The sequence below is a fragment of the Equus quagga genome, unplaced genomic scaffold (assembly GCF_021613505.1).
Source record: "Equus quagga isolate Etosha38 unplaced genomic scaffold, UCLA_HA_Equagga_1.0 203_RagTag, whole genome shotgun sequence".
Taxonomy (NCBI): domain Eukaryota; kingdom Metazoa; phylum Chordata; class Mammalia; order Perissodactyla; family Equidae; genus Equus; species Equus quagga.
Genome location: NW_025798627.1, coordinates 11237033 through 11264741, shown reverse-complemented (window position 1 = coordinate 11264741; position 27709 = coordinate 11237033). Strand labels below are relative to the sequence as shown.

At 33.9% G+C, this 27709-nt stretch overlaps 1 protein-coding gene across 3 annotated transcripts in view; it reads right to left on the bottom strand.

Moving 5' to 3' along the window:
- LOC124233507 (calcitonin gene-related peptide type 1 receptor) overlaps positions 1-27709 on the bottom strand; it is a 103175-nt gene that overhangs the window by 13614 nt on the left and 61852 nt on the right. For all 3 annotated transcript variants that reach the window (XM_046650652.1, XM_046650653.1, XM_046650654.1), the window contains 7 exons: positions 26853-26945; positions 24437-24572; positions 21356-21466; positions 21153-21265; positions 19591-19682; positions 3921-4047; positions 976-1129 (listed from right to left, as the gene is read on the bottom strand). In XM_046650652.1, the coding sequence (XP_046506608.1) occupies positions 976-1129; positions 3921-4047; positions 19591-19682; positions 21153-21265; positions 21356-21466; positions 24437-24572; positions 26853-26906 (787 nt within the window). In that variant the 5' untranslated portion in view covers positions 26907-26945. The remainder of the gene's footprint in view (positions 1-975; positions 1130-3920; positions 4048-19590; positions 19683-21152; positions 21266-21355; positions 21467-24436; positions 24573-26852; positions 26946-27709) is intronic.

Below are 27709 nucleotides of genomic sequence, written 5' to 3'. Positions count from 1 at the left end.
CGAAGAACCCCAGCATTCACAGAACCCCAGCATTCACAGATTTTCTGTGAGATGGAGTTGGCCAATATTTGGTAGATGATCTGATGTGGGAAGAAGTTGAGAGCAACTGTGTGAAGAAGAAGAGAAGGAAGAAAGAGATGATTTGTGTATCAGAAATTTTGCATGTTTTGAGCATTCTAAATCAGATTTTTCAAACATGAAATGAAGAAATATATAGGTCTCTGTTTTTATAGGTATATCCCTTTATAAAGGTAACCCAAATGCACTAAAGATGGTGTGTGTTTGTATACGTCTCTGTATATATCTATATCTATTATCTGACTGTATAGATAGGTGACGGAAGATAGATAGATAGATAAATAATATAATTTCAGTTATGTTCTTGGAAACTAGTCTTACTGAATTCATTTTCAGCATTTTGTTTTGCATTATTCCTATTTTTTTAATATGCTAGAAGTGAATCATTGTTTGCTTTGTAAATAATACCATTTCAGCAGATTGTGTGGAAAAAATAGATCTTTTGCACGCCTTTATTCAATAACTGATCCCTCTTAGATAACATTACAATATATTTTTTTAAACAAACATTTTTAGAATGGAACATCAAAGCTGGTTAAGCCCAATGCCGTCAATTTGCACGGGAAGAAAAAGGAGATTCAGAACACTAAAAAGACTAGATCCCTAATTCATGATTCTAATTCTGTTGTTTTAGTCACTACATATTTAGCCAAGATACACATCGGAATATTAAACAGAAGAAACCCACAGTGTATTATTAATTGACCTCTGACTACCGAAAACAATGAGTCAGTGGTACTTTGTTTAAATATTTCAATTTGTAGCAATAAGCAAAGGTTAATCACCTGATATTGTTTAAAAATGATTAATAAGTATGTTTTTGTTACAAAGGAACTCTGCATCCTCCAAAAGCTTTCTTAATAAGGTGAATCAACAGATATGTGTAATAGCACTTACCCCAGCCAAGAAAATAATACCACATCAAGTGTTGCTTCTCTGCAAACACAGCCACCACAATGAGTGTGTGTAGGTAAATGCCTTCACAGAGCATCCAGAAGTAATTACAGCCCATCAGGTAATGATGAATGAACTGGGACACTTTACAACTAATCTGGGAGAAAAAAAGAAAGCAATCAGGATTTAGTTGTTTACGAATTCACAGGAAAAGCAATAGTCTAGTTTAGCTCAATTATATAGAAACACAGAATTTTCTCTTCTCTATGCAAAATCTTAGACACTAATGATTCAGGTTTGTAAAATGCCAGCCTGCATCCTCATCTAATGGTGTCTCTAAAGCTTTTAGCCACTGACTCTAAGGATTTATAATGGCCCCTCCAAGGAAATGTGTAAATTCTAAATCTGCTACATTTAGTGGGTGTATATTTTCCTAAGGTGTTTTAGTTATTATGCAATTATAAGTATAAAAGTGTCACACATGAATGACTTTACACCTATTTTAGTTATGTCATCCCGAACTCCTTGATTGTTGCATTCTGTTGGAAAAATCTCAATAATTATCTTAATAATTTTAAAAGCAATTCATGAAAAGTGCCCAACTCTTGGAAAGTCTTGCATATTATACGCCACCACGACAAATATTTAGTAATCTAATGAGCCCATAATTTTTCTTATTCAAATGTGGTGTTTGAGGGTTAGTGTAAGTAAAAAGAAGAAAATGTTATGGTTTTCCTTCCTCTTTTCCTGAAGTTTCCACTTTCTCTTCCCTTCTCTAAGAGGGAACTTCAAATATAGGGTAAAGAAAACTCAAAGGAGTAAGAAACATAGTTTACTCCCTTAACAAGGGGAGTAAGTTTAAAACTCTCCTAGAAATACACGGCCAATGGCTCCCAGCAGCTCCAATTTCTAGTCTGGGACACAATAAATGTTTAGTAGCAATTACTATTATTTTTGAAATAAATATTTTTTTCACTAAAAAGAAAATTGGAAACGAAATGCACTGGAAAATAAATACTGGGTTACCATAGAATAGTAATAATAATATTTTCATATGAGTTAGCTTAAAATACTTTCAATACATATTGTTTTATTTAAACCTTAACATAATTCTCTGAGGCATGATTTATCACTAGTCATATATGTGAAAGATAAAAAACTGAGTACTGGAGAAGTTAAGTGATTTGCTAATATTCATATGACATCAATCAAAGCTGTACCCTGAACACAAGTCCTGTATTTCCAATTTTGTTCTCATGACTATACACAATGCCTTCTAACTGAAGGTCATTTACAAAACCTATTGTGTCATTAAATACATCTGCAGAATGCGTGACATTAAATTTTAAATAACATACCTTGATGTCAAACACAATATTATATTAACAAAGTCCTCTCGAAGGTAAAAAGGAGTTATTCAACTATATTATATAGAAATAATAGACTTCAGCTTCAAATTTTTATCTGCATACTTTTTAGATATACATATATAACTGGGTTTCTAACTCCTGATATTATTTAAAAAATTAATCTATAAACTATTATGATAAAAAGAACTTAAAGCACGCTTCAGAAAAATATTTTTGTGAAGGCCATTGCTGATATAAACAGACAAATTTTCCTAGACTATATTAAAAATCACTATATTACAGTTTGCGATTTGTGTGTTAAACACAATATCCTTGTATATAAAGGTAAGATTTCGAATCTCTTGCTCTGCAGCTCCATGACAAAACTCTGACTCTCCTTGTTTTAGAGAAATTCACTCAAAATGGCAGGACATTAGTCAGTTTTTTGTACGGCTAATTATACCCAACGTGTTTCCTCACCCAGTGACTCTAGAGTGGAACATAGACTAGATTAGGCGATCCGGATGCACATGTGCAAACAATGCAGGGAATTTTAGAATTTTGGAAATTACCCTAAAAACACACATAAAACACATATGAGAGTATTGTTTTTTGACCCATTGAGTGAAAATTCCTTCCCTTTCCTGATTTCAGTAACTGGATAATCTTTAAAAAACCACTTTATATATAAATATATATATATATATATATATATATACACACACACACATACCCCTCCACAAGTCCACATCCAAAACTTAAATATGGATACTACAAACATTATGAAAGCAGATGATTTTAAAAACTTGAATTTATTTATGTTATTTGTGCAGATATTTTCATTTAAATATAGCTTACATATACATATAGGTTGCATAAAACATATATATTTGTATATATTTGTATAAGTAAATTTTAGCTTATGTTTTAAAAATAGAGCTTTTATGTTATGACAGTCTCTGTGCTTATTTTTGTGTGTCTTTTGATACTCATCCTACAAATTGTGCTTCTAAAAAGCCTGTAAGGAAACGATTTATAAATGTTTGCTGAGAAGATAAGGACATGATAGAGCACTTTAAAAATGTTATGTTAATAAAGTTTAACATTATATAGACAATGTATAATTCATTTCCCTGCCAGTTTTATTAACTCTTTAAAGTCAGCCTGATGCCAAACATACAACTTAATTTAAATTTTCTATTTTCATGTGCTGTTTTTTCTAACTACACAGAGTTGGTTACTTGGATTGATTTTTCACTTAGTTGAGTAAATGTTATGTAGTCATAAACCCTATGTCCCAACAGCAGAGGGACTCTAGCTGTAAAATGACATGAAGATATGTGTGACATACATAAATAATTGAAGCAGAGAAATGCATTCCTTCCTTTGACAGTCAATCTTTATAACTTGGGGAATATTAAGATATATTTACCTTTCTGGATTGGAATATAGCTACATATACTCTCTATATGGCAGACCTTAAAATATACATGTATGAGCCCTTAATTACACACATAATACATGTGTCTGGGCCCCCCACCCTCCCATCTCTTCTCCACTAACCACTTGAACCCAAGGACACAACCTTATTTTACTTACAGGATTTGTGGCCACCAAGGCCTGGTTGTTGGCCACTGCAGTGAGATGAATGATTGTCACAACAGAGTTACAAACAAAAGAGAAGAACAGATTTTTGTGCAAGGTAATTCTTTGGCAACTTAGGCTCCTAAAAGGCAAGAGAAACCAAAGGATGTTGACATCATAAAATGTTTCCACATTTTTTATTAATAATCATTTAAATAAGATACATTTAGAATTCATAGCAGCTGCTCCAAATTTGGAGGAATTGTTCTTTCTCTCTAAGTTTCATCATGGTAAAAATCTTAATTAGAGAAAACCTATAATTCCTTAAAACATAGAGATAAATGTGCTGCTTCAGTACAGGTAGACATACATAGCGATAGGAAATTTGTCTTTACAAGACCTCTATATAAATTTCTTCTGTTAATCTCTCAACATGATTAATGTTTAATTCATTCTGAAAATGTAGAAGCTGAGATTCAGTGAAATTAGATAATTGATCAAAAAATCACGCAGCTAATGAATTTGAAACTTTGGATTTGTCTGTCACATTCTTACACAGATGATGCTCTGTTCATTACACCACGTAGGTTGTTCTCTTTGTATAACCTGTTGATGGTTGTTTCTGGTTGTTCTGTTTACACTGTACAGCCTTTCTGTGGTGGTGGTGGTTATGCAGACCGACCATGAGAAAGATAACATTGTATTCACAATAGATAAATTGATAAAAATATAGACTTAGCAACCAATGAAGTTTGTTCAGCTTTACTGAATTTTTTCTAATTGGCCCAGCCATAGGTAAGATATAAAAATATTACCACCTTTTACTGGAGGTCCTCATATATAAAACAAATTAAATGAGTGTTATGGATTTCATATAGAAATAGATTTCAGGAAAAGTCATCCTTAATGACAAGTAATGCTGCTCTTCAGATTCGATCCTCATTTACTCTCCAAGATGGCCCCTCTGTGACTGCTTTCCTGTGCTCAAAGACCAGCTCGAACACTGCTTCCTTCATGAAGCATTCATTCTAAGGCTTATTATGGGTAAAGTTTTAAAATAATAGAAAGGAATACATTTGAAATTGAACACTTAGTATCAAAACAAAGCACACATGTAGGAAGACATGAGGAGTCATTTCATTACAGAGACCTAAAAGCTCATTTTGTGTTCTTACAAAATTACGCAATTAATAGGGTCAACCTAGATAATCCACCCCAATAACTCCAACGCCAAATGACGTCTACTTTGGAAAATTTAAGGAGATTTTAACCTAATTTTATCATGCCATCACCTTATCCTAAACAGACTATGTGCTCAGGATATTATAGTTCGGCAGGGATGCCAAGGTTTTCTATATTTAAAAATGCAAAGTTTAGCTATTTTGTCTCGGAAATTTCTTCAGGTTGTACATCTGTGATTCTCTATATAGTTTTAGTATTTTAAAGGATCTTGAAGTGAGTTCAATTGGAATCAATATTTATAGATTTTCAACACCTGCCTTCCACAGAGGTGGGTACTGTCAGGGATACTTCTGTGAAAGGCTGCGTGAACAAGGTGGCTCTTGGGTCAATCACTGCCTTTTAAACCATCATCCACCAACAAGAAGGTGAAGTCTAGCTGGAGTCCATCAAAATAGAAACAGCTGGGAGCTGCTAGTATTTTCATGTTAGACAGTATTTGATTTGACTTTGCAGTGCCTGAGAGTAGTGAGAGGCAGGCAGTGATCGAGCTACAGAGTGGAGATGATATTTTGTAGAAAAGAAGAATCTACAAGTTTTGAACAACAGAGTGGCACGATTCCTGTTATTATTTAAGGAAAGTCAACGTTGAGGCCAAGATGGTTCCATTTTCAATAAAATGTCACAGCAGTGACACGAGTGCTTTGTGTTCACGGAGGGTGAAGGGAATTGATGAATATGAGAAGAGGTGTAGGAAAGAATATTCTTTCCAAATCATTTGGAGTATGTGTGGTTTATTTCTTGCATCTATTATTCTTCTGTGAACAACATTATGAACATATAAAATTTGTCCACATGGTCTTACTTTAAAATGCCTGCCTTGAGCTTAACACGCATCCACGGAGTGCCAACTATTGTTTAGGGAAAAACTGCTTACCCATGCAAATACTCACTTTTTTAGAATTTAAAAATGTTTTCCTTAACTGGGCTATTTTGCCCTTTTCTGCTGAACACACTTATATCCAGGTCCATTGGCTAAGACATGTATATAAACAACAAAATTTCATAGCTTTCAAATTATGACCAAAAGCCTTTGAGGGTTTGCTTAGACAGCAAATCAGAAATGTTTGTAAAGAGTTTATCAGAATGAAGGAAACCAAACATTAAAGAAGGTTTTCAAAAATAGCAATTCATGATAGAATTATGAGCAGAAAGATAGGAGCTGAGGAACACAAAACACACAGCATTTATATTATAACTGTTGATATTTATAATATTTACATGTGCAAAGATTGGAAGTAAAATAAAATGCTAACTGTAGTTAGTTGAAAAACAATTTTAATTTTCCTTGTGTACACTTAAACTTCCTTTTACTCTCTATGATGGTCTGTATTTCTGTTCCTCTTAGAATTCCCTCCCTTCTAATGACTCTGCTCCTGCGTCAACCTGGCTTGAAAGTTAAGGACTTAAAAATGAGCTGCTGGTGTCTGTTCTCTTTTAAAGATGTGATTATTGTGAGTACAGTCTCAAAAAAATGGCTTCTTATTCTCTTACTGTGTGATACAAAGACATACAGCATTTTCCTCCTTTAGACCCAAACAATGCCATATTATGGGCAACATTTTGAAATACGGAGTCAAATCCTATTATAAATGAAATATTTAATATCCAAACCAAACAAATACTTAATAGAACATGTGAAATTGTTTCAGTACAGAGACAAAGCCTATTGTGAGTATTTCACAAAATTATTCAAATAATATAGTCAACATAGATAATCCACCCTATATTACTTAAACCAAATACTTCTGCTTTGGAAAACCTGATAGCTAGTTTAGCTGTCCATACCATTGTAACTAACTGGACCCTTGCCGAATCATTTCACTTCACGCTGTGTAAACGTGACCTACTATCTACAATGCTAGCCTATTGCTATTGCTTTAGTTTCTTCCATTTCTTCCTCCAGGTTCTGTGCAACTTAATGCAGACATGCTATCTGACATATGTTTTCTATCAATGTCTAGTAGTAAAAAGGGCTCATAGTTTTCTAGTGATACATATTGTTTTCTTCTAAATGTATTCATTAATATGTGTAAGTACATTAGTACAAATAAAATCAACTTATAAACGAAAACCAAAACATGTACTTGGTTTGTTTAAATGAAACTCTAAAAATATTTAGGTATTTCTCAAATGTTAACCTGCAACCAATTTCACCTACTCTAAATTTTTAAATGTGCTATTTTACGCAAAATATTAAACAATTGTTTTATAGGCTTAGAGAATGTTTTACAAAAAACTCTCCTGCTTTCTTTGAATGTCATAATATCCCTTTCTATCCTAGCATAACCACAGAATAGAAAATGTGGTTTGTGGGTCTGGATTGTTTCCATTTCATATTCTCTACATATAATTATTTTAGGACAGTATTTCACTATGCAATTTTGACAAGCAGAGTTGTAGAGGCAGTTAGTGTAAGTATGTCAACAGAACCGTTACACTGCATGCATAATATAACTATGCCTTTCAGTTCTTGTTTGGAACAATTAGAAGCAGATAGTATCTAGTCAGTACACATAATTCAGTGTGAATTTTGAAACATGACCTGAAAGTGAATCGGGACTATGCCACCTACTGACAGTATGACTTTGGGCAAGTTATTTAAAAACTCTAATCCTCAGTTTCCTCATCTGTAACATAGGAATAACAATAGTACTTCATAGGTTTGGCTGGAAGCTTAAACGAGATCAGTAATGTCTAGTGCTCAGCATAGTGTCCAACCCTTGGTAAACACTCAATGTTAAGTTAGCTATTATTTTTTTAGCATAGTTATCATATGGCTGGTTGTAATCAAGTTCTCTAATGGTTTTCTCACATAAATAATAAAATAGCATCAAGGTTCACGTCAGTAACATAAAACTGCCCACGTTTTAAGTAATGCAAAGAAACAGTAAATTGTCATGTTTTTCTTACAGAACACAATAATTTAGCATTAGAAAGACAATTTCCATGTGATGAAGGCCAATAACTTGAGCAATCTAAATTATCTTCTCAAAGAATTTCATCCTCCCCAGAATTGTCTCCTTCCACCTTCATTGTCAGGCTGACCCCAAGAATTATGCTGCTTCTTATTCAAGGCTCTGCCACAGAATGGATAAAATACTTGTCTTTGTTTCCCATTTGGTTTTGACAGGAGGTGGAAATTTCCAAATTACTTTCCTCAATACTAGTCCTGAGCAAAACTAGTCATGGAAAGAGGAAGTACAAGCAATGTAAGAACAGCCTGTCTACGATGTACTGCTTTCTTATGCTCTTTTATCTAATTTAATTTCCAAATGCTCAGCTCTTTTCCCAAGAAAACACTAGCCATGTGTCCAAGAGCAAAGTTCATGCCAATCTGAACACTGCCAAAAATAACAGGCAGAAAGCAATAAATCTATTAAAAGAAGCAGCAGTATGGCTATCTTTTGTCTCCTAAATGGAAACTTGAGGTGATGGAATCACCTGGTTATGCGTGACACAAAGCAGACATAACCTCTATCAGCAGCTCTCTTTTGGAGGCTGCTGGTGATCCACATGGTCAGATTAGAAAAAGTATTAGAGTGTTTCAGCCCGGGTGCTCAATGAAGTTCCCTCTGGAGGGGAAATGTTTGCTCTTGCTCCGTCATGCTCCCTCCTCCCCTGCCCCTGCCTTTCAGGGCTGCTCATGTAATGTGAGTCCAGGCTGTGTAAGGAACAGACATGCTCATTTTGTGTGGCCAACTGGTTTTCTCCCATGTGTGAACCCCCTCAGTGCAAGTGCTCTCCCTGGTCTCCTGAGAGGCAGGAAACTGAGAGAAGAAATGTCAGCCTGTCTGAATGCCTGTGATTCTCACCCTCCAAAAAACCCCTTTTAGAGGCCAATTCATAATAACAGTAGTCACCATTTATTGAGCCATTAGAATATCCCAGGCATAGAGATAAGGACTTTACATTCATTATCTAATTTACACCCCCTTGAAGTATCATTATCCTTTTATAAAATTGAGGTCAGTTGCTCAAGGTCACAATCTTAGGGGATCTGTTGAATTTGAGTGTTGAAGTTTTTAAGAAAGTAATAAGGCTTTATCTCTTTTAATATTCATTTAGTCACTTATAAGTATTGATGCATAAGTAACATATTGTACATTGTTTCTGGATACTGGGGAAACAGTTGTGAATAATACAGAGCGAGACCCTGATCCCATGTCACTCATGTGACAGGGAAGGGTAAATAGACACATAAATTACATAATGTAGTTCTAGATAGTGTTATATGCTTTTTAGAAGTTAAAATAGGACTGAAATGTAGATAAAAACTCTGGCCAGAATGAGGAGAATATTCAAGATAGAACTGAAACAGGAGAAGATAGGGGAGAAAAGCGTCCCAAGCACCCAGTATCCAAGTTTAAAAGGAAAAGTTTAAAGTTAAAGCTTAAAGTTTTTGAGGTGCAAGAAGGACGGTGTAACAGAGCATAAGGCAAGACTCCACATTGTTTTTTTTCCATCCTAAGACGAAGAAAATTAAATTTAAAGAGCATAATTTGCCAAATGACTTGTCGATTCTGAAGTTCATACTCTGGTGTGTTACATCTTCACGTTGCGTCAGCAAATGTTAGCAGCGTAATATCCAGTCATTCTTGGGTTTTGTTTTTCCTAACTTACTAAAAAGATGACACAGTTTAGAGGGTTTACTTTGACTTTCTCCTCATATATCATCATATCTGTGGGTACGGTCTAGGAAAATAAACTATGCTGCAAGAGTGGAAATCCAGATTGCAAAATATATTACGACTTTGGGGAGAAAAATGTTATATCTTTCATTTTCTCTATTTCAATTGACAAAGTTTGATCCATTCAAATTACGGTATAGTCTTTACACCAAGCAATGGATCGTTAGCTTTCTTGAAATGACTTGTCATTCTACTCCCATGAAAATTTAGCTATGCTTAAATAGCACTTATGTTTCAAGTTGCTCAGGCAAAATAGATGGAATACACTTAGATAGAAGTTGCATTTTTATCAAAAATATCAACAGAAATATGTGATCTTTAACATTCAGCTATAGCTTTAGATAATAAATTTACTGTTTAACATAAGTCCAAATTCTTTAATTCAGTTATTTACTTTATATTTCCATACCTGGGACTCCTCTCTAAAACCAATAATACCAATTACATTATAGTGGAACTGGTTGTTGTTAGAGTAAATCCATTACTTTTTGCATCACCCTGTCCTTATTCAAATATTATACTCTAATGTGGAAATGCAGTGCTTTTATTATGTAATCACAGTAGACGTATTTAAAGAGATTTCCAACCAAGACTTGCATTATTGAATAGGCATGCTTCTGGCTCTCACCACGTTCAGTTTGAGGAGGGTGGAGTTTTCAGCACATTGATTAAAATTCATCAATTTGGAAATACACTCAGTGAGTATGATCTAATAAAACATTACGTGAAAAACTATTGTTAATTAAACATTATCCAAAGGAAAGCTGAAGAACATCTGGGATGCACGGTCCTGGGTGGGCGCTGAGAGAGATGTGATTTAGGGACCACCAGACGACTATTTCTGACCTCAGCCGTTGTCAAACCTCTGCCAGTGCAGATTTGCCAGGTTTTAAATAACTTCTCTAAGGGAAAGTTCTGATTTGCTGCAACAGGTGCATCGGGGTATGATTTTTAGAGGAAGACTCTTTGTTTTGTATGTTTCAATGCAGGCTTTAAATACTCAGCTTTGTTAAAAATCTGTTTGAAGATTGAATCATGAACAGTTTTCAGGAGAAAAATGATAGCTTAAAGAAGAAACCTATACTTGTTCTAACTCAAAGAGATAGATGAAGAAACTGGAAATGAGATAAAAGTTCACAATTTTGACTGAATATATTCAGATATGAGCTAAGAAAAAAAGGTGAGTATTTGGGTCACTTGTCCTGGAAAGCAGAAACATTAGCATTAAAGAATTATTTTATTAAGTTGAAAAAGCTTTGGCCTACTAACCGGATAGATTATTTTTGCCGAATTTTATTTAGGATCTTATCTACCTAGAAATGATATCATTGTCTGCATAGTTGCAAATATGCAGTTTAGCTCTAAAATCATTTGGAATCAGTGTCAGAAATGTCAGGAGAATTGAGATGTTTACAAAAAAAAAGAACCTTTTTTCCCCATACAAGTCAGATGTTATATGCGCTCTTTTATGGGCAAGAAGATGGAGCCCTTTGTCTGGGTTGAAAGTAAGAACAAGATTTGCTATGCTCTCAGATTCTAAACAGTAATTAAAATATAATTTATAACTAATTCCAGTAAAGTTTATTTATTTTTTTTATCTAAAGGGTTCTGCTTTGTTTTTCCAAGGATCATTATGAGTAAGAGTCATTGCCTCTCAGGGCTTGGCAAATCGCAATGTTCTGTCTCTCTCTCTTCCCCTCCCTTTCTCTTCCCTTTCTTTTTATCTCCCGCTCTGACTTTCCTTTAATTGGCTCTAATATAAAACTGAAGTATATCTGGTAAATAGTGTTTCATGTTCTCTGTTTCTAATTTAAAGCATGGATGAGTAGTAAACTTTTCTTTTCTCTCTCTAAGTAAAAACTAACAAACAGTACCCTAAATCAACTTTTTGTATGGCTCTTGGTTTTTATTAGGATGGATCAGTGACTCTCAATTAACAAATAGGAAAAAAAGGTGCCTCTACCAGAGACCAAGCAAGAATGACTGCAGTATGAGGAACTGGGCTAAGAAGCAGAAAGGAGATACTGACAGATTTTTTATACACAATGATTTTATGTGAAACCTCAGCTCCTTTAGGAATTGTGTCCAGGTTAGTTGGAAGAAGGCTAAAATTTCTATTGCTCCTGACTATATTAACGTGCTTCATTAACCATTCACTTCCACCGTGTCTGAGGTGGCCTTGGTCTTCCTTCAACCTCGTTGCAGAGTATCCTATGTTGTTTTACACAGATGCTTCTACTGACTAGAATTTTAAGGAGTCTTAGTCTAATGCCTTTCTTTGTTGATGGAGACAACAAAGGCCAGACAACTCAAGGGACTTGTCCAAGGTCCCAGATAAGGCATGGGAAAGTCAGTCCCATGGGAAACAAGCTTCCAAGTCAGTTCACATCTTCAGTCCTCAAAAGTGTGGTAAGTGCCTACCATGTGCAAGGTCCTGTACTAAGCCCTGGACTGTGTAAAAGAACAAAGCAGAGATGATTCCTGCTCTCATGGAGCTCGTTTTGTGACATTCTTTTCATTACTTACCATTTTAGCGGATAGCTGTTTTTGGTAGGTGGTGGTTTTTCCTATTTTAGGAGATGGTTCTGGGGAGTGTACATTAGAGGATTTTACAATCAAAGACCACAAATTCTTGAACATGGTTTCAAGTACTGAGTTAGCTATGTGGTATCTTGTGGGCATAAAAAAGTTTTATTATTTTTGACTAATTTACTTAACCACTAGTTCTTATGACATAATTATACTACTAATTTGGTATATATAAAATCTTTCATTCATTGTTTACTTATTTTTCTACATGAACATTGGAACCATTTCTTTATAAATATGGTGCATATAAAACTAGAAATTGTGTCTTTAATTTTTTTCTTAAAGGCACCACTGGTATAATATGCCTAGCAGGGCTAAATATTTATATAAAAATCTTTTAATGGACTAATAAGAAAGAGCGATAACTATGCCAATAATAGACAGTGTTTTCCAAACTAGACACTTCGCTTAACACTGCAGATATATTCTCAGCCCTTATACCAAATCTATGCTATAGATACTAACAGTGTCTGCATTTTAAAGATGTGAAATGGAGGATTAGAGAAACAAAAGAACTTTCTCCAAGCTACACAGCAAGCAGGTGATAAAGGTGCGATCTGGGACCAGATGTGCTTATATAGAGCAAATATTCTTAACCACTCTCCTGTAATTAAGGATGTCTAGACATATGAAAAGTATTTAGAATGCTATACCTGGATCTTACTTGAAGAGGCTTTCTTATGTTTTACCTAAAGCCTGAGAACGTATAATAAGAAATAAAAATTCATTTGTAGCTTTGCTTCTGTCTGTTCAAATTCTCCATTTTTAAAAGACAAAGTCAAATAAAATTACTAAGCCAAACAGAAAGAACACAGATCAGGATGAACCCTGGATAACTTAGTTAACTACTTAGAACATAAGTAAAATTGGGTGTTGGACTAGATAATCTCTTCATTTCTTTCCTGTGTTTTTTTTTTACTGAGGAAGATTAGCCCTGAGCTAACATCTCTGCCAATCTTCCTCCACTTTATATGTGGGTCACCACCACAGCATGGCTGACAATTGGTATAGGTCCATGCCTGGGATCCGAACCTGTGAACTGGGGCTGCTGAAGCAAAGCATGCTGAACTTAACCACTATGCCATGGGACTGGCCCCTCTCTTCATTTCTTATGGTTTACAATTTCTACCTGTTGAAATTCTACCCATCATTTAACACTTGTTTCAATGAGATTATCACCTCAGGAGTTTACCCATAGCTCTATGTAGTACCACAATAACTTGTTTTTTACTTTGTATTTCTATTCTACAGAGGTAATGTTAGATGACTACGTAAGTGTATTCTATATGCCTTCATGATTGCTATAGTCTAATGACAAAATTAGTGCCTCTTATCATTTATTGAGAGATTGCTGCATGCCAGGTCCTATATGACGCTTCTTTGCTCAGTATTTTAAACAATATTATGATTCATTATAAAGAAACTGAAGCTCACTGAAAAGCAGAATCAGCCTAAGTCCATATTATTAGTAAGTGGTGATGGCAAGATTTGACTATATCCCATGTTTTTAATTACTGTATTACATTATCCAATAAAATTAACTTATGCTTGAAATCAAGTGCTCACCTGTCATGCTAATTCACCATTAAAGATTTTTTTTTCAATTTACTGTAGAGAATGAACAGTTCACTGTACTTTCAGTATAAACTTTAAGTATAAGCAATGTAATTAGTTGAAACTTTATTTTTTCTTTTATATACAGGCCAAACCAAATTCCATATATTAGCAAGTCACTAATTTGCTTTAACAAAACTTTGCCTATGTAGTGTGCTATACATCTTTTTAAAAGATAAAGAAATTTTAGCAAATAACAAATACATGTGTTTAATGCATACAGTTCTCTTGATTAAAAAAAAACTGCATCTATTTCTAGAGAAAAAAAGGCCTATTTGTTCTTCAAACGTGAGAACAACATTTGGAGCAACATGAAATTTCTAATCTCTCTTTTAAAATGAGAAATGAATCTACAGATCATATCTTTAAAGCTAAAGTACTTAGCATATATGTATACAATTTCAGTTTTGTAAAAAGTGTTTTTCCATAGAAACAATAAATTAATTCTGCAGTTTTAAATCTTAAGCCTTCAATTAAAAATTAAAATTACTTGTGAGTATTGGTTGAATAGTATTTGCTGTTTTAAATAAAAATATATAAATACAGATATAAAAATATTGAACCAGATTTTCTTTCAATTCCTAATCAGTAATAAATACAGCTTATCTGTGTAGATTGCCTTTATCTTGCAAAATACTTTCACAATGCTCACTTCCCTGATATTGAAATTATGTACTTTGAATAAAAACATTAACTCCTTGGTTCTAATCCTATTTACTGAATGGCTGGTCATTCATAGGCTTAGAAGTAGCATTAAAGATCATTCCTTTCAGCTGTAAATCCAGTATAGTAATCACCCATTTCAAAATTCCTGATAGGTTGACATCTAATTTCTGTCGGAAAATCTTGACTGACAGGAAGGTCAATTGGTCACTTGGTGGTTCATTCTACGTTTTTAGCTGGTAGAGTTTTTAATTTTTTTTAAGTGAGACAAATATTTTCTTTATGTTATTATACAAACTCTATTCCCAATTATAGTCAGGTGAATTCTTGAAGTCAGCTATTGTGCCCCCTATATTTTACCTTTTTCTGGCTTAACATTCTTGGTACCTCAACTCCCTGATCAGTAGACATTAGTCTCTTCAATTTCTTCACCGTCCTGATAGGCCAATTCTTATGACATCCTCTTTTCCTCTTACAACGTCAGTCCAGAGTAGACAGAATAAATGGCTGGACTGATTAGAGATTTGGAATTGATACTTCACATTTATTGGTGTAGTCTGGCTTCCAGCATTGTTTTCACTTGACAGTCCGCTACTGCCTCGTTAGTTCACAGCAAGCATTTGTTCAATCAAATCCTGGGCTCTTTCATGAAGGAGTTGTGTTAATTTTGCATTTGACTTTATGGAATTAGTGTAGGGCTTTATTTATTTATATCCTTGCTAAATTCAAACTTGTTTGGGGCTATAGGGCTTAGAATTCTAGGAGACAGTTGTTCTCTCTTTTTTTATTTTTTTATTTATTTTTATTAATTAACTAATTAATTTTTTGAGGGAGATTAGCCCTGAGCTAACATCCACTACCAATCCTCCTCTTTTTGCTGAGGAAGACAGGCCCTGAGCTAACATCTGTGCCCATCTTCCTCTATTTTATATGTGGGACACCTGCCACAGCATGGCTTGCCAAGCGGTGCCATGTCCGCACCCGGGATCAGAACCAGTGAACCCCAGGCCACCAAAGTGGAACATGCGCACTTAACCACTGCACCACCGGGCCAGCCCCCAGTTGTTCTCTCTTTGACTGCTGATTTTGCATGCAACATAACTGCTGCACTTCTTAATTTCATGTCCTTCAGAAATTTAATATGTTTGAATACTTTGACTTATTACATACAAAATAAAAAGAGGTCATTTAATCTGAAGGGTCTCAGCTGTATTAGTTTTAAATTTGCAGAGATGATGGTCTCCTAAATGGTAATTAAAAATTTACTCCAAGTCCACTACAACTAGTTGCAGTTTTACACTACTACAATAAGGAATTTAGGAAGGTTTCACTGAGGAAATGATGCTCAAGTTGAGATCTGAAAGATGAATACATTTAACTATGCTAGAGGAGAAGGGGAGAGAAGAGGCAGAATATTCAATTATAGGACATGCTAATGGTTTTGACTTTCTATAAATTACAATAGGAAGTCAAATTTTTAAAGCAAAGGATGACAAAATCAGATCTATATTTGATTTAAATCTGAAAATATTCTGGCTGCATTGTTTAGAATTGAATGAGGGTGGTGAAAGTGGTTTTACTGAGGCTAGGTAAGACAAGGTTGGTGGTGGCGACAGTAGAGATGAAACAAATTGGATAGACTGGAGGGCTGTTAGGAGGTTAAATCCACAGAGTATGAGGAAAGAGTGATAGGGAAGAAAACTGAGAAGGTGTCACAGACTGCTCCTAAATTTCTGGCTAATGCAACTAGATTGCTGGTAAGTGGTATTTGTAAAGATGGGTCTGGAAGAAACACTGCTTTGGGTTAGGAGGAGGTAGACACTGTGAATTTGTTTTGAACATGTTTGAGATGCTTTTGAGATGATGTATTTCAAGAGCCGTAAAAAGATGTATATCCTTTGACCAAACAATCCCAAGTCTCTGGGAATGTAGCTAAAAAAATAGTGCAAAATATGGGAAAAGTTATGCCTCAAAATGTCCATTGCAGTGTTTTTTTATTAACGGGAAAAATTGGAAGAAATGTTAATGTTCAAAAATGGAGGAATGCGCCCGGCCCCGTGGCCAAGTGGTTAAGTTCGGGCGCTCCGCTGTGGCGGCCCAGGGTTTCACTGGTTCAGATCCTGGGCGCAGACATGGCACTACTCATCAGGCCATGCTGAGGCGGCATCCCACATGCCACAACTGGAAGGACCCACAACTAAAATATACAATTTTGTACTGGGAGAATTTGGGGAGAAAAAGCAGAAAAACAAAAGAAGATTGGCAACAGTTGTTAGCTCAGGTGCAATCTTTAGGGAAAAAAAAGAAGAATGATTTAATAAACTTTTGTCAACTTACTAAGTGGAATATTATTTAGCTAATTAAATGGTTGTTTTTAAAAACTCTTTAGTGACATGGAAAAATTATATAGTGCTAAATTATAAAAACAGTTAAAATAATTGTTACATTGCAATTAAAACTGTAAAAACAAATGAAAATGAAATGAAACTGGAAAAATACAAAAAGTGATCAATAGGATGTTAGAATTATGTGCATATTTTTCTTTTCTTTATTTAAAAATTAGTTACATGCTTAAATTGTTTTTTATTTTTTTAAAATGTGGCAAATTTAAGTGCAAGTCTCGTTTCTCAACATTATAGCCTGTTTGTTTTTAATTAAGGACTGAATTCTTTTTCCTGAAGTTAGAAATATTTAAAACACAACTTTTTCCCAAGAAGATTTATAGGACAATCTTAAATAACTCTTACGATTTCTATTTTATGCCTTTATGGTAAAGGCTGGTCTATTTTATACGCAGTCACAGTCATAAAAGTCTTCATGTTAAAAAAAGAATTTTGGCTAATATTAGTTACACTTAAATTAACTCTCTCTTTGTGTTTGTTTATAGATGTGGTAGATACGTAATTTTTGTGAACTGAAAGTCTGAGTTCTAGAGTATTGCATAAATTTTAAGGCAACTCGTTGCATCATTTAGTTCCAAGAACCAAAGAGAGTCATATTTTCAAATTTAGATACTTTGTATTTTTAAATTGTACAGATTTTGTTTCCAGGAATGAAGAAAAAAAATGAACTATTTCTTTCTTAAACTGTTTGTTCCTTTTATTATACTAAATGAGAGTTTGAAATTTTAATTTCATTTTGTTTTTAAATTAACTAAATATTAACCTAGTTTTGTTGCTATATTTTACCAATGTTTGTTAGCATCAGCAATACTGTTTCACTTTGTTAATTAGCATAAATAATATATCACTGCAGACTTGAGGACTTTATTTAAAAATTGTCACTTTGGAAAATGGTTTATTTTCCATTTTTCAGAGCTATTTTTAGGCTATTAGACAATCATAATAAAGTTTTTGCTACTCCAAAGATAGTATTAATTTCAAAAATCTTGCATAAATTAGGAGCATATTCAAGAGTACAGATGGAGCTTTAATAAGCTATATATAAGTAACTGATGTGATGTAACTAATTGTAAAGGCAGTGACTGAGAACTGGCAGTTTGTTTTGAGCAAGAACATTTTGGTGACTTGTTGCAAAATATAGTATGGTAAATTTAAGTCTTTCAGAAATGTTTTCCATATTTTAGGATAAAAATTCTTTTCAACTTCTTTTGATATACATTTTGCACAATTTACTAAAGAAAATGTCCAATTTTAAAAATGTACACACGTTTAATTAGCTTTATTCAGAGTAGAGTTTTTAAAATCAGTTTCTAATGGTGCCTAGATAATGTCATAAATCAAAAGCCCCATTAAAAAGTTTTCATGTGGATTCCTCAAAGTAATTGATATTGAAGATTCTTAAGAAGGCACAAGTTTCCAAAAATGTTAATTCTGGTACAATCTCTAGATCCCATGATTTTGAACCCAGGAGAGGTAACAGTTGGTTGGTTCATATATTATTTGATGTACTCTGAATATTTGATGGACTATGAGCTTAAAGTTGGTGCTCCAGTTACATAAGTACTTAACATCCAGCTGTCTGATAATTTCTCGATTTGGATTATTTTCACGTGCTACTACTCTAGCTGGTTCTAAAGCTGTTGATGTTTCAAGATGACTGTTAAAGAAGAAGAAGAAGGCAAAGGACGAGGGGAAGAGGAAGAGAAGAAGGAAGGGAAGAGGAGGGGACGGCTAAGATAATAAATATGGTGATGAAGCTACAGTGAAATACTTCTACTCACTCTTCACACAGCACTCTGTGATTGTGATCAAAATTATGAAAACCATGTTAATGCATAAAATAATGTATACATGTTTTGGAATTTACTTTCCTATAACTTAAAAAATCACTTGTTGATTGATTGAATCAAGAAATTGCAGCTGACTCTCCCTCCCCCAAAAAAGGAGTAAATTTCAAGTAAAGTTCAAAGTATAATTTAACCATTTTAACAATGATCCCCTCAAACCAGGAAAAATAACCTAATCATAATATATTGGGATTCTTATTTTTAATAATATATATTAAATGCCATTGTTATTATTCACACAAAATACGGGTTCCTATAATGTACCATGTATACTGATACTAAAATTGACCAAGAGGTTGAAAATTCAGTTAAGAAGGACTGTAATATTTGACAGTTTCCAAAGCAAATATGGATAGGTTTACATATTGATTTTGGCTCCTTTCTTACTATATGACTTCATTATTATATGTCTACTAATTTTTTAAAGTCAGACTTCAGATATTTCATCAACCTCCTCGCTCTATATTTCTACAAAGTCAAGATAAGTTCAACATATTTCAAACATTCAATTTATTTTAAATATTATAAATCATCATCAATATTTTGTATATTTTATCAGCACGTGAGACGAACATGCACATGACACTACATTCACCAAAGACAACTGGTAAATTTAAAAAAATATTTTACATGTACTTACTTGAAATAAAAGAATATGCCAAGCGAGATAAGCAGTGATGCAATAGACAGTCCGTGTCCAATTATAGTCAGGTAAAACAAATTCAGGGCAGTCTATAATTTATATGAATAAAAAAATGAAGGCTTATATCAATACTAATAATACTTACAATACTTATAATCACTACATGTGTATTAACTCAAATTCAATACAATATATTTTAAAAAACGTGATCTGATGGCATTACCATTTAGCTTATAAACCAAGAAATACTTGAATACGTCTGATATGAAGAATATCTATGCAAATTTATTGAGTAACCTTAAAATTTATAAATCACAAGCCCTTTCTGTTTAAGAAATTAGAAATTTATTAAATATATGAAGGAATAATTTTATTGATCTAGCTTGTGCAACATATGAAACCATTTTATATTTTGCAGGATATTGACAATTCTCACTGTATCACTTTGTGCACCTTAAATCAAACACAATTTGATGATTTTTGTTCGTTTGTTTGCTTAGGCTTAAATGCCAGATAAGGCTTTCTTTCCCAAATGGGTTTTTCTTTTTCCTGTGACAAATTTGAGGCTCCAAGACAAATCTGAACATAGTAACTTATAGGAACCTCTGATCTGTACAGATACAAACTAAATTTCTCCTTGTTTGACTTTTTCTCTTCGATTTTTATTTGCCTGTATTCCACTTATTTGCAACTTACCATTTTATTGTATATGTTTATATTTCTCTTCAAACCCTTCTCTGAATATGCAAAGAATACATGATTTATAAGTACAATGATAGCTGACAGTTATCAAGTGCTTACTACATGCTTGTTAGTTTTCTAAGTATTTTGTTTATATTAAGTCAAACCTTATTAAAAAAAAAAAAAACCCTGAAGGTGGGTTTATTGTTATCCTCATTTTATACCTGAGGGGACCGAGGCAGAGAGAGGTCATGGCTTACCAAAGTCACAGAGCTGGTAAAGGGCAGAAAGTCAGACATCAGGATTCAGATTTAATCACTGTGAGAAATTGCCTTTGTCTACACTCCAGTGAAAATATATACATGCACTTTCTATCAAAGCTTTATCATTGTGACACACCGTGACTAACCTTGACTTTAACATATGGAGTTAAAAGTGGGCCTGTGAGTGAGGGACTGACAGCCAGTCAGATGGGAAGCCTTCTGCTAAGGGGCAGATGACCTGTAAACCCTGCTGGGCTCATCCTGTTTACTGGAGCACAATTCCCCCACGTAATTCTAGAAATTCCACCACAAATGAAAATTTTCCCTTTTCTTACACTTTTAAGGTATGTTTTCCTTGGAAAATTTGAAGCCCCAATCCTGAGCCATTGACTTGTAAATACGTTGTTACCTAGCAGGATGGCTTCCTCAGTGAATGGCAGAATCAATGATAATTATTGCCATAAAGATATTTTTCTTCATTGCTTTCTTAAGGCGTATTAGGAAAACACTGTACAATGGAATGGAGCACTAACTGAATTTCTCCAGTGCTGTATCAGTAACTAACTTTTTAAAGAGAGAGTGTAAATGAAATTTCAATTTATAATTATTACATACCTTCACTTTCTCGTGTGTGTTAACATTACATTGGGTATAATTTGTCCACGTTCTATTGCTTTCTGGATGTCTAAACCAGTTTCCATCTTGGTCACAGATCTTTGTAACTTTTTCTTTAATGTTAAAAAAGAAAAAGGTAATTAATTAACCTAGGGTTTGCTAAATAGATGTCAAAGATATTTGAAAATAAATTCTGCTTTTACCTGAAGGATCAAAATCCTGAAAGTAATCAGGGCAGTGCTGCATTGATTCGGTTCCTGCAGCAACATCATTCCAGCACAGCCATCCATCCCAGGTTCTGTTGCAGTAAATGCCTTAAGGAGAAAGTACAGATTAGGGTTCGCTAACCGCTTCTACTTAGACGTGAAGCCACAGAGTCTTAATAGTGGGTTCACACTGACATGGAATAAAGACTGTCTATTGAAAATGAAGACATCATATAAAATCTATAGCAACAACTTAGATTTTTCACCAAGTAATCATTAGAATAACTAATTGCTAAATTAAATGTAGAAATAGCTGAAAAAAATATAAAAAGTTTCGCTTTAATTCTAGTTCTCAAAGATAGCTACTTATTCAATAAATCAGTGGTCTTTGCTGGTTGTCCTTAACCTGAAAGTAGTGGTTAATTAGCATTCCTATGCTTGAAATTAAAAAAATATCGGAAATCAGAAACATTTTATTTTAGAAACTGCGTTCTTGGGCCAAGGTGTTAGTATATTCTGAACCGAAGAAGTGAATGTTCCAATGTTTCCTATTTCATCATATTAACCCTGACACATAGTTATTTAGGCCCCTCCACCAAATTCTAGCACTCACTTTCCTTCCTTTTCTTTTCAACTGGAATAGAGTGTTTATTTATTTATTTTAAATGTTTTGGTGCAGAAGATTGACCCTGAGCTAACATCTGTGCCAATCTTCCTCTATTTTGCATGTGGGTCGGCACCATGGCAAGGCTTGATGAGTGATGTGTAGGTGTGCACCTGGGATCTAAACCCATGAACACCGGGCTGCCAAAGTGGAGCGAGGGAACTTAACCACTACGCCACCGGGCCAGCCCCAGTAAGTGTTTAATAAAAACTTCTTACATGAAAAAATATAAAATTGTTTAAAGGCATAGAGAAATAAAATGATCATTGTTCCAAAGATCTAACAGTCTAGAATCAAAGAAAGTAATTTTCCACCTTGTCAGGTAAGCACACATCGATAGAAACCTGAATGCTACATGGGATGTTTATTTTTTTAACAGATTTTTACAGCACTCTCAGAATCAATCTGGCCTTCATGGAAGTAGGAAAGATTCTCTTGACCTGAAAGTCTAAATAATTCTCAATTTTTAGAAAAACCTCAGATAACCTCAGTTTTCTCTCTTGTGATTTTCAAATACTTATTTAAGTAGTTTGCATCCATCTATTACTAAATAAAATGTGTTTTGTGCCCTAGCAGAGAAAAATTTGCTGATATCACTTTAGAAAGCATCTCAAATGATTCCTTATCACTGCTCCAAAATATTCCATCTGGTTAACAACAACACTGGCAGCATGATAGACTGCAAGGTCCAGAATTTTTCAAACCATGTTGTATGTCATTTGAGACATGAGAAAGTATTCCATTAAAAAATTTTGTGGTCAGGGGCTGGCTCGGTAGTGTAGCGGTTAAGTTGGTGCACCCTGCTTTGGTGGCCTGGGGTTTACAGGCCAGGATCCCAGGCACAGACCTGGGCACCACTTATCAAGCCATGCTGTGGCAGGTGTTCCACATATAAAATAGACGAAGATGTTAGCTCAGGGCCAATCTTCGTGACCGAAAAGAGGAAGACTGGTGGCAGATGTTAGCTCAGAGCTAATCTTCCTCAAAAAAACACAAAAAGTTTGTGGTCAAATAAATTTGGGAAACACAAAGTTAAAATAAAGACAGTTCTTTATTGCAAGACATGCTAGAGTATTTAAAATTACAAAGAGCATTATGAAGCTCCAAGAGGAAGATTTACAATGCAGTGATCCTAAACTCATTTTATCACAAAATTGTTTTATTATGAAACTCTCATAGAGATATTCCTATTGTTCAACAATTAGATTTGAAGCCTGCTTTTACATATATCTAGGTAATCTGGAAGGTGTTAATTCAATAGTTTTAAACTAATAACACTGAGATTTTAATGAAATAAAGTAAAAAGCGAGATCAGTTAACACAGAATTTGAATATAATTTTTAATTACTTGATAATTTGACCACTATTGACCTAATATTAGATAATTTGCCATTGTCTGGTGTATTTTACAGATATTTTTTAACTGGCTGAGTATCTTATAATAAAAATGTTTGGACAGGTATGTCTAAATACTTCTCCAAAGATGAAGTAATTTTATTATTCAGTTAAATTAAGATTCTAAAAGTTGACCAATGTAGAAAAATCACCTTTTTCTCTTTCTCACAAGCAAGTTCATTTTAACAGTTAAAAATAGTAATAATAACCTACTTATAACATTAAATTTATATAAGAAACAGTATGTATTATACTATCAAATATTTTCCCCCAAATTTTAAGATCTTTGTTTCCAATGATAATTTATCACTTTAGAAATATCTAAAATCTTTTCATTTTGCTTGGTTTCACTGTGAGTTTTGTGTTTTATACCTTGAAGATGACCCTGTCTTTAGGGTTGGCAGGTAAAAGACAGAGCCTGTTTTTGGTTTTGGTTTTTGCTGAATCTGGCAACGCTACTTCAGCTACTTATATTTGCATCCTCAGAATTGAAGCAAATATCTGGCACTTAATAGGCCCTCAATACATGTGACAAAAATATCTAAAGAACACCTTATGGAAACAGAAGCACTTAGATTTCATTAGCTTTGCTACCAAATGTCCTATGCAAAGTATGTGTTTGGCCAAAAAAAAAAAAAAAATTGTTTGTCATTCTGTTATGCAAGCTCCTATGAAGGTTGTGAAAAAAGGAAACACAGATTCCATAAACTGAAAATCGACGGTCAGTGATTCAATTCAAGACATATACTTATTTGATATTTTAAATATCTTTATTTATCCCTAAAAATACCCCTGTTGCACATAGTTTATTTACATAGAATTTTCTAAAAGGAGCAAGATAAATTATGTCATAAATATTCTCCATAAATAAATAGTTAAAACTGCAGATATACCAGAAAAACTAGAAGCTAACACATTTTTAATAAGGAAGCTAAGGAACCCATAATGATGTAATGGGGTAGTTTAAAAAAAAATACATATATATATCAAATAATTTAAAATTAAATAGTCATGTTTACCTTCTATTTGTTGAATAGGGTCTTGCATAATTTTTTGGTAACATTCATATTGAGCTGTCATGATTTTATTTCTAGTAACACTCAACTGAATTGAGTCATCAGGGATCTCTTCTTCTGATTCTGCTGTGACAAGAATCTAAGGAATTAAAAAAAAAATAAAACTTCAGAATTGTGAGAATGTCTGTGGGAGGCTGGCTGTCACCGTGGAAAACTCTAAGTGCAGTGATGTACTGCGTGGTCAGCTGGCTCTAAGGGGAACTCTCTGATTCAGTGTTTGCCAGTTTCCATGGTACAAATATCCCCACCATGTCCAATTTGAGGCCACCTATAAGAAGTTGCCACTGGCAGTGTTGGGAAGCACAGTCAGCAGTCGGCTCTCAGCAGCCTGTGGGAGCTGGCTCCAAGACATGTTCTGGAATGCAGACTGAGCTGTGTTCGAAACCCACCTCTACTTTTTCTCCTGCTCTGTGAATGTAGGCAAGATTCTTAACCCCCTAAGCCTCTGCTTTCTTAGGTAAAATGAGATGAAATAGTATTAAGACAACAGAGGGGAAGTATCTAGCATTTAATTACGAGGTAAATGCTCAAAATTGTTGTCATTTTTATCACTATATTTTGATAATCAAAATAATGACAAGTTCATCTATGATGCTGGTAAATAGAATTTTTATTGTATGCATATCAATAAAGTTTTTGGACAAAGTCTATGTTTATGTTCTTCCAATTTAGTAGCACTATTTTAAGCTTCACTTCCACTTTAATTTCTATGATTTTTCCCCATTTTATGATATGAGTCCTGTAAAAATATCTCTTAAATCTTATTTTTCCTTCACTTTTCCATTATTTCTATTAACTATTTTCTATAAGCAGTTATCTTTCTACTCTTATTTTGTTCTCTTGTTCTTGATTTTCTCTTCTCTACCAGGAAGCTGAATTTAGTAAAGTCTGAATAGTAATATTCCCTCAGTGTGTAGCACCACTGAAGTTTCACCATCTCCTGACCACCATTTAACATTAACTCTTTCCTCTTTTTTTGGTTTCAATTTCCTAATAAGGATTTCTGCAGCAGGCGTGCTGCACAAGTAATAAATGGAAATTTATAACATCAAGAAAATTAATATTTTTTTCTCTTGTTCTCAGGAAGTTTATAGAACTGCATAAAACCTGTATCATTTTTACTCTTGCTTAAAATAAGAACTCAGATTTGAACACCATCTGAATGAACTCAAGAGAAACGGTCACAATTTCTTAAATTACAATAATCAGATTGGTAATCGGTTCCAGAATTACCTACAGGAAACCAGTGTTGGCCCGAGCAGCTCATTGGCATGCTCAATGGAGGGTGTGAGCTGAAGAAACAGAAGAGCTGTTTCTTGAATTCTGGTCTATTTACCTAAGATAACATCTAAGAAGTGCAGAATTTGGACCGCTTGAGACTTGAGAATGTTTTCAAATACAAATGTTAACAGGAATGTAGTCTTGCTTTTTTCCCCGTTTAGGTTTTGTACATTTTGTTGTGTTTCTTTGTTTGAATCTGTGTGGGGTTTGCTTGGTTGGGAACACAAGAGGAGAGAAAATTATTTGCTGGCACAGAATTAGATGAGTTTATGTCTCTCGGTTTCTCATACATGTAATGAGATAAAGGTGCAGTCACTGTTTTAATATGAGAGAGACAGAGAAAAAATATGAACAAAATATTTCTGTAAATAAAAATAAATTAAATGTATAAGGCATATGACCCCTCCAGTATAGCAATTGCTTTTCAGTCATCCGTAGTCTATCCTCCACTTCCGTTCTCACATAGCCCCATATACCTGCAGAGGCAGGCATGAGAGCAAACACTCACAGCCATAGCTGCTCCAAACTTAGCATCAGTGCCTGTCAGAAAATGGACACTTCATACTTGTTTGAATGAATAGCTGAGGAAATTAATTTAAAATATAGTGCATGGTTCTGAATCGCTTTTCAGTCAATATAAGTCAATCAGTTGGCAGAATGGGAGAAAAATCAACAGGTTGGAATCTGCTTTTTTGATAGATCTAACTTAGAATCAACAGATCTGGTTGAAAATATTTTATCTGCTACTACAACAGTACTATAGAGCCATTCTGATAATTACTTTCCGCTGGTGTCTTGAGCATGGGTATCCACTGACCTTCCTCACTTCGACGTCCCCTGCTCACACACCCTGCCCACCATCCTATAGTGCCTGCTGTCGGATTAATCGCCTAAAAGTGCCCACTGAAAGGAAATGAATTATTGCTGTATTGATTGGATATAAAAATTTACTTAATTTATGCATCAAATATGTGCATGTCATTTTGTTGTCATTAACCGTTATCAATTATTGGTATATTGGAAGTGAAAACAGAAATAATCAGAGATAGGGAGATACATTAGAGGAATTTATGCTTACCATAAAAAAAGGCAAGAGAAACACAAAATACAGGATACACTTTTTCTCCATCATTAAAGCCAAAATGAAATATGCTATATAATATAAATCAAACTGCAATAGAAAATGAAAGAAATATAATTCATCAATATTGTGAAATATAGATGGTTCTCAATGGATAATTTCTTTTAAAACTACACAATAATTTTGCTTTAAAGCTTTCATTAATAGTCTTATGTTTTACAAATGTTAAGAGCATCATGGCTTAAAGTACTAAAGAACTTAATAAAATACATTTTAATTTAATTAGCCTTACCATCAGGAAAGCTTCTTCCATATATATTTTTAAGTAATTAGAAAACATCTTGCTTTCTTTTCCTTTGCCAAAATTGAGATAAAATGATTAAAATACCAAAATAAAGAGTTTCACAAGAACACAAAAAAAAGCTTACCTTTATTTCCTATGAGTATTAATCTCATTTTTATTTTTCTGATTAATTTAAGGGAGAAAATTGTTCTCAGGTCAATTTCTTGGGAATCAACATGCATATGTCATAAAAATGGCCTTATAATTTAATACAAATTATTCTTCATTTCAGGCTTCAATTGGTTTTTTTTAATCAGGAAATAAAAGATTCCCTAAGTCATCTACATTACTAAAATAAGTTTACAGGAGATGGGCAATACCAAATAAAAGTCTTTCTGTTAAATATTTCTAATGGGAGATACGATTCTGAGCTAATGAAAAATAACGTCTAAAACACCACTCCCTACCTTCTTAATTCTAAGAGACAAACATTGCTAAGGTAAAGTGTATATTGCTTACTCCCTATAAGGCTCCTGAGCAACCTACTCTCACAGTATTCTTATGAGATATA